This window comes from Pteropus alecto, unplaced genomic scaffold, assembly GCF_000325575.1.
Source record: "Pteropus alecto unplaced genomic scaffold, ASM32557v1 scaffold170, whole genome shotgun sequence".
In the NCBI taxonomy this organism is placed as follows: Eukaryota; Metazoa; Chordata; class Mammalia; order Chiroptera; family Pteropodidae; genus Pteropus; species Pteropus alecto.
The window spans coordinates 2410061-2418550 of record NW_006429634.1 but is presented as its reverse complement, the minus strand read 5'-3'; the positions used below and the strand labels follow the sequence as shown (position 1 = coordinate 2418550).

Genomic DNA, 8490 nt, shown 5'->3' with positions numbered 1-8490 from the left:
GAACTCCTACCTGACAAATTCACAGGCAGCTGGAGGCAGACGAGTGTGATGAAGCAGCTGGAGAATCGGGAGCCAGAGGAACTTGCCATCTCCATCCGAACTAAGAGGACATGCACAGGGAGAAACCAGAGAGGGTTGGTGAGCTTGACTTGAGAAAGTGTACAACCTAGGAGGTGGGAAAGGTGGAGGCTGCATACATAGCATGTGTTCTGGATCATGCAGACCATGGTTCAAATCTCAACTTTGCTACTTACATCCATGTAACATTGTGATTTAACCTCTCTGAGACTCTGTTTCTCCATCTTTAAAATGGGTATACTAACCATGCCTCTTTGGGAGATTATTGTGAGGACTGTAGGAGGTAAGTACTTGACATGAAGGTTGGCATCACAGTTAAGTCTATAAATGCCATGAGTGAGGACGATGGTGGAGATAAGATGAGTGAGGACTGAGGGTGAGACACTGAATGTGATATAGAATGCATAGGGAGGAGTCTGGAAGAACTTACACCCAGAACTAACCCAGTAAACACCAGAGTACTGGCCTCTTTTCACATTTAGTGTCCAAGGCCAGGCTTGGAAAGTGCCTGTTACGAGCCAGTCTTCAACCTAAATGTGATCCAATCTCTTCCCTGACAGCCTTTCCATTTTAACTCTTGAGAAACAAAAAATCAAGGCAGTGAGTTCCCTCCATTTCATCATGAAGGCTCTGATCCTACAAACTCAGGGACTGGAGTTAGAAAGATCTGGGTTTAAGTTTCAGCTTATCCATGCACTAGCTCTCTGTGTCCCTGGAAAGACGTATAACATCCGTGGGCCTCCAGGTCTTAATCTACAAAGGGGGAATCATCTTCACAGGTGACTGTGAGAGTTCAAGGAGGAAATGCATGTAAAGCACTTGCCACAAATGTCTGACAGAACAATCATTCAATAAATGTGCTGTTGTTGTTGTCATTATTACTAAACTAAAAGAGGACAGTTATCCCCAAGAAGTGTGGGGCACTGAATACATTAACCACAGCGACACCCTAGAGGATTCCCTACTGTAAACCTCTTTCCCCACCTACTTGACTGCCTGTAATTCCTATAGCAGGAAACAAACCTTTTATGCCAAAATTGAGAAAGAAGTTTAAACGTAAAAACACTTGAAGAAGAGTTAGTGTCTCTTAAATTCTCTCCAAGATTCCAAATCTTTTCCAAAGAGGAGGAGTTTTTTAGAAGTCATCAGATTGGGTCTTGTAATAGGGCAAAGATGGGACTTGGAGGAAGTGGGGCTGTCAAAGACAGTTGGGAGACTGAAGATGGACTTAAGCTTTGAACACATATCTAATTCTGTTTTTCTCGTGGCAAACAGCATACTGGGTTTGTTTTGTTTTGTTTTTATTTTGTTTTGTTTTATCATGATGCACATAACACACTCCTCTAATGCCCCAGTATTGCAAATGGCAGCATAACACTAAGACACAGTGAAGTTAGGATTACAGTTAGGATGGTTTTTTTGTTTTTTTGTTTTTGTTGTTGTCGTTTGCCTCTATCCCACCCACTTTCCTACAGGTTACCAGCTACTCAAAAACTGAACAAGAGAAGTTAGGTAAATGAGCTTATCAATTATCATTGAAGGTGGAAGTAGGCAAAGCCCAGGATCCCCTAAAGTTACCCTAATCCCCAAAACCCTCAGTTAGAAGATGCTGTTGAAACACACCCTGAATAGACATGCTCAGAGTGACACAGAACTCCAAAATGAACCAGGGCCACCTGAAATCAAATAAGAGGAGTTCCCCCCACCCATGGCCCCATCTTCCTAGATTCAGATAGTTGATTAAGTGATCAAGAGGATGAGCTCTAGAATCAGCCTGGGATCAAGCCCTGGCTCCACATTAACTAGCCGTGTGACCTTAAATAGGCGAGTTTATCCCTCCAAGTCTCCTCTCACTCACACATGAGGTTAATGATAGTACCCACCTCATGGATAGGGCTATAGTGAGGATTCATAGATGATAAATGTGAAATGATTTGCACTAGATTCTAATAATAAAAACGAATGAAGTCCTATCACTCTGTCACTCTGTGTAATGAGGGCAATCGAGGTGGCTTTAGGAGAGGAACTCCCTGAAGCACATCACTGAGTTTACTGATTCATGGAAATCGCCATAAAAGCAGACTAGCCCAAGAGAGGATGACATCAGAAATAGGACTTTCACTCTTTAGTCATGAGAGAAATGCAAATTAAGACTGCAGTTAGATATGAGTCATCACACATGTGGGCAAACTGACTATCTTGCCCTTTGCTAAACAACTCTCACAAGGATAATTTAGTAATAATTATCAAACAATTTACAAATATGCAAAAGTTTTAATCCAGTAATTTTAATTCCAGAAAAAAATCCTACAGCAACAAAAATGTGCATAAGGATTTGATGGTGACGATGCTCATGACAAAGTTATTTACAAAAAGGGAAAATTGAAAACAACCTAGAAGTCCATTAAAATGAGAATGATTAACTATCTGTGGTACATTCTTGCAGTGAGATACTATGCAACATTTCATAATCACATGATAGAACAATCTTTAATAGCATTAGGAAATTTTCATTATAAACCAACGATGTTAAAAAGCTATGCATAGTGTGATAGAATTTAGGAAGACGGTGTTTAGAAAAAAGGCGAGAATGTAGATATTAAACAGTGGTTACTTCTGGGAGTGGGGGAAAAAACATTGCAACAGAAGTTCCCTTGATAACGCCAAGCAACTTAAGAGGACCCTGCAGATCTACAAATGATCAGTCTGAAAGCACACAGCAGAGGATCTGGCTAATAGTAAGGGCTAAATAAATGATAACTGTAATAATTAATCACAATGACAATAATACCTAAATGAGAGTCTTTAGACAAAACCCAGCCAACTCTTGTCACTTGTCCCCTTTTGTGCTCATTTCCCATTGCCTCATTTCGTCATTTAAAATGTCTTTGTGAATAAGGAAAAAAAGGGACAATTTCTCCAATGAACCCGAAGATCCTAAGAAAGTCAAAGGAGTTAAAAAGAATGAAGAGAGGGGAGAGGGGAGAGGGTGGAGAACTTACCGCCTTTGGAATCAGGGGCCTTTTGTCTCTCACCGGCAGAGCTGGAGTCTCCAAGCTGGGAACACTCCCTCTATCCATACAGGGAGATCAGGCAGAAGGATCAGGGAGGGCTCTGAAGAAGGGTCTGAGAAAAGTTCATCTTTTATTCTAACTTCCTTAGCCCACAGCCAGGGGCTCCTTCAGTCTGTCTCACAGACTCCCTTCTAGCTGTCCCCATACACTAACGAGCTACGCCCTGCCTGTCTGCCTCTGATAAAGGAACAGAGCAAAGAGGAGCCTCCCTAAAAGTGAGAGAAACTCTGAGTGCCACCAATGTGAGGGATCTTTGCTCCTTGCTTCTTTTCCCTCCCAAGCTAACCACATAGCTATTTCCTTTTTAAATGTTTTGATCCTAAAACACTCGTTCTGAAAAACTTGCTCTCATTTACTTTCCAAATCTGAGTAAAGTTGAAGATTGGTTTCAAAGACACCCACCAATTAGACATCCACTTTAACTCACTACCTTTATCTCCAGCTGCACCCTGACCTGTGCTTTCTGACAAGCAAACTTGCCTACTGTCTCCCAACATGTGGTAAACCCTTTCTTGCTTGCCTTGACGGCTTTCATTATATACATAATTGTATACTTATAACATCTATAATTGTATACTTAACAATGCATTATGTATTTTTGTGTATTTTTGAACCTTATAAAGATGGAGTACATTGTACATAATTCTCCTTGACTTCCTTTTTTTCACTCAACATTACTTTCTGAGTCTAACAAACACCTGTGGTGGCCTGAACCATGTCCCCTCAGCCCCACTCTGTTTCGGGGTAACCGAGACTTGGAGACAAGCTGCCAGCATGCCACTCCAAAAGCCACAGCAGCTCGTTGCTCGTTTGACTCAGGCTCTCTACAGAGCCTGGGAAGACTGTTTGGCCTAAATGGAGCCCAGGAGTTCACGAAAGTTAATGTCCTAGGGGATCAACCTGTGGTCATGTGAGTCAGTGGAAAAAAAATACTCTAGCCTCACACCTTCAGAGGAACAGTTCTAAACTGTATTCTACACAATTCTCAGAGAGTTCCCAGTGGGAATGAGCACAGAGGCCAACAGTCATCAGTAGCTCAATAATGCACATTTTATCGTTTTTTTCTTCCTTTTCTTCTCACTCACCATTTCTGATTCCTGGGATCACCTCCTAAATAAACTTTTGCATGGAAGGACTTGTTTCACACTCTGCTTTGAGTGGAGTACAAATTAAGACACTGAAATGCATCCAAACTGATTCACAGAGCTTCAGTACATTCATTCACTGCTTTGTGGTAGACCATCATATGAATATACCAACAGTTTGTCCATTCCCTCCTTAATAAAAAAATGAGTTGTTTCTGGGCTTTTGCTTTTACAAACAGCTCTGCTATAAACATTCTTGATATATGTTTCCTGGTTCACATGAGCAAGAGTTTCTCTAGGACAGCAGTTCTCAATTTGTGGTCCATGAACTCTTGGAGTCCCTGAGAGCTTTTCAGGAGGCCCCCCTAGTATCACAACATTCATAATAATACTAAGCCATCATTTGCTTTTTTCACTGTGTTGACATTTTCAATGATGCTGCAAAAGCGATAATTTTTAAGGTACACACACCCCTACATACATCATGCCATTACTACACCTATCAAAATTAACAATAATTCCTTGATATTATCTGATATCCAGTCTATATTCATATGTTTTCAATAATATCAAACATGTCTTTTTACACATGGTTTGTTCAAATCCAGATCCAAACAAGCTGCACACATTGCATTTTGTGGTTAAGTTTCTTAAGTGTTTTTATTCCATACTGCCCTTCTTTTAAAAGTTTTCCTTACACCCTTGATTGTTGGTAAAACTGAATAATTTGTCTTGTGCAATGTCCAGATATGGCTGATTGCTTTCTTGTGGTATCATTTAATTTAGATTTCTATCCCTCATATTATCTATAAACTGGAAAGCTAGAGTTAACTGGGTTCAGGTGCACGTACGTCTAAGCTGTGTGACCTGGACGAGAGCCTTCACCTTTCTGCATCTCATTTACCTTTTTGGTAAATTGAGGATAAGAATAGTAACTACCTCACTGGGTTGGTGTAAGGAAAAAATTAGTTACAACATATAAGATACTTAGAACAGTGGAAGACACCCAATAAATCGTACCTATTATTATCTGAGGAAAACCTCCAGCTTGGAAGCCAGAGACCAAAATAAACAACAGAGACAACATAATAAGTGGAAGTAAAGACAGAAAATTAAAATTGACATCTACAGAAATATGAAATAAGATAAGATCCCGAATCCACAACACAAAAGCAAGAGGTTACCAAAAGGAAAATCAGGGTACAGGAAAACTCTTTACAATTTAAATTTTATAGCAGAAATTTAAAAATTCGATAGAAGAACTAGAGGATAAAGAACTGGAGATAAAGGAAAATTGCTTGTAAAGTAGAATAAACAAAACCAAGAGATGGAAAATGAGAGGGAAAGGTTTTTTAAAAACAAAGAAATCCATCACGGAGAAAGTTTCCCAGAATTAAAGACTATACATTTCCTAATTGAAAGAGACCACTGAGTGCCTAGTGCATTAAATGAAAAAGTCTTACCAGGATATATCATTATGAAGGTTCAGAACACCAAGGATGAAGGAAAAATATATAGACTAAAAGCTTCCAGAAAGAAATGAACAAACAAAAATCCCATAGAAAGTAAGAGAAATCAGAATAAATTTGACCTCTTAAGAGTCTAGCCACATGAGAAGCTAGATAACATGGAAAAATGCTTTTAAAATTCTGAGGAAAAATGATTTCCAATCTAGAAACATGTTTTCCAATCTAGAAACCCCACCAATCAAGTATGAAGGTAAAATAAAGCCATTTTTACACAAGCAAGGTTTCCAAATTTTACCTCCTATGAACCACTTCTGGGGAAGTTACTGGAGAATGTGCTCCTTCAAAATGAGAGAATAAATGACAAAAAGGAAGATTCAGGAGACAGAGGATTTAGCACAAGAGAAAAGAATGTGGTTAGAGGAAGTCCAAGGATAACGGTTGGAGGGAGAGAAGGGTGACCTAAGGATGTTTCCAAGAAAAAAAGACATTGAAAGATCACTGGATTCATGTGATCACCAGAGATGTTTTACAATCCTGATAGAGAGTGTGTGGAAGAATTAACAATAGATGCACAAGTAATTAAGCAAATGAAAAAAATAGGCAATATTTGACTCTAGAAAAAAAAAGAGCTGCTCAATAAAGTGAATGTAGTCTTAATATATGATATACACTTTAACTGTAAACAGTTCTATACTTACTTTAACATAAGTTCTGACTCAACCAACCAGGGAATTTTGCAGACTGGCCAAGAGTCTATTGATGGTTACAAAAGAGAGAGAGAGAGGGATCATAAACTGCTGCGGCACTTACTAGGAGGAGACTTTCACTCCATCCTGGATTGAGCCTTCACCTTCCTGATAAAGAATCCTAAACCAGTATCTTCACATCTGTGCCTTTTTGGAGCCCATATTACTGGACGACTCTACTCACCTATTGCCACCTGTAAGTGTAAAGTAACACACACTTTCTCTCCCTCCCCACCCCAAACACTTCTAATTTATCTCCTTCTTCATCCTTTTCCAAGCCAACTCATCGTACCTTCACTTTTATCAGTGGCTCCACTATTTTTCCAGTCTTCCAGTTTGGCTTTTCCACTCCTTCCTACCCTATACCCAATCTGCTTAGTTGGCTTTGTCTCCAGCTATAATCTAATCCAGAGCTTATATGAACTTTATAAACTGTACAACAACACAAATGTAAAATACCACTATTATGCCAAGATTTCTGAAATAGATTCTGGCTTGGTTACTTTTGTTATTAACAATAATAATTCAATTAATATTTGTATAGACTTTAAAAAAGTATTTATTATACATTATTTTGATTGAAAGAAGAAAGTATAAATCTTGCTAAAGTATAAATGTTCATTGTAGAAATTTTGGAAAATACAGAAAAGCACAAAGAAGATAAAAATAACTTCTACTCTTAATCAGGATTTACATTTTGGTGTGTTTTCATGCAGCCTCTTTGCATGTAAAAATAAAACAAATATTGTGATTATGTTGTATTATGTCAATAAATATTCTATGTCATTTTAATGATTGCATAGAATTCCATTATAGCTATCCAATAATTTAAACAACCCCTATTATAAATATTTTGGTAGTTTCCAGTTTTCTTTTTACCCTCATTAGAAAATGTTTCCAGTTTTTTTACTCTGATTAATTAGGATAACTTAGAAGTGGAGTTGCTGAGTCAACGGTTATGCTCCCCTCCCCCCTTTTTTTTAGTTATATACAGGGACAGTGGTATTAACTATATTCACATTGTTGTATAACGTATCTAGCATTCTACTTTCTAAGAGTTTGAATATTTTAGATATCTCATAAAAATGAAATCATGTAATATGTGTCTTTTTGTGGGGTTGCACTCATTTTTAAGGCTTTGATATGTAGTGCTAAACTGACTCCCAAGAAGGTTGTAATGATTTACACTTTGAAAGTGTATGAGTGTCCACCTGGGTACACCCTCATTGTTTACTTGGCATTCATTATTTGTTTCAATTCTTACTAAATCTTTAGAGGAACAAAAGTTGTGGGCCTGAACATGTTTTCCTTTGGATAGGCCATTGCCCTATCCTGAATCCTGGCTGAAATATTTGCTGCGGCACTTACCAGTTGTGTGACCTTGGACAAATCACAACTGCTCAGTGCCTCTGTTTCTCTATCTGTAAAATGGGGATAATAATGGTATATTATTATACATGTACATTATTATACGTACTTATTAAGAGGAATACATGAGATAATAAATATAAAGCTCTAAGAATAGTTATCTGGATCATAAAAAGCCCAGAAGAGAGGTGGCTATTATTGTTGTTATCATTAGACTGAACAGGATTTCTGTTGTCAAAGCATTTAGTCACTATTTTCTTCAATTTTGCTAATCTAATAAATTAAAAACGTCAGCCACTTATTTTTATACGTAAAATTTTTGTAAATAATTGTAAAATTGTAATTGTAAAAATAATTGTTAATATTATTGATTAGCAGTGAACTTGAACGTTCCTCTACATCTATATTGGCTATTTATAGTTGTCACGACTTCTTTTTTCAAAGCACTGTGGTAAACAGGCTCTCGCTTGATCTTCCTAATAAACTTAGAAATCAAGACAGCAATCACCATTCTCACTTTAGAACTAAGAAACTGAGGCTCAGAAAGTTACAATTCTAGTCTCAGGTTTCAAATATCACCCTTCAAAGCCTAGCAGCTGTCTCAAAAAATATTCCGGGTAAAAGATTTTCTTAAACCACTCCGCCCCAGTCCCAGCTCCAGCCCCAGCGC

General features: G+C 38.1%; 1 protein-coding gene across 1 annotated transcript in view; it reads right to left on the bottom strand.

Annotated features, from left to right (window-relative positions):
• ERMAP (erythroblast membrane associated protein (Scianna blood group)) overlaps window positions 1-4542 on the bottom strand; it is a 14351-nt gene extending 9809 nt beyond the window's left edge. Inside the window, exons 1-2 of the mRNA XM_015594058.2 lie at window positions 3081-4542; window positions 11-100 (exon numbers count right to left, since the gene is read on the bottom strand). Coding sequence (XP_015449544.1) covers window positions 11-95 — 85 coding nt within the window. The 5' untranslated portion in view covers window positions 96-100; window positions 3081-4542. The remainder of the gene's footprint in view (window positions 1-10; window positions 101-3080) is intronic.
• Window positions 4543-8490: the final 3948 nt, after the last annotated feature.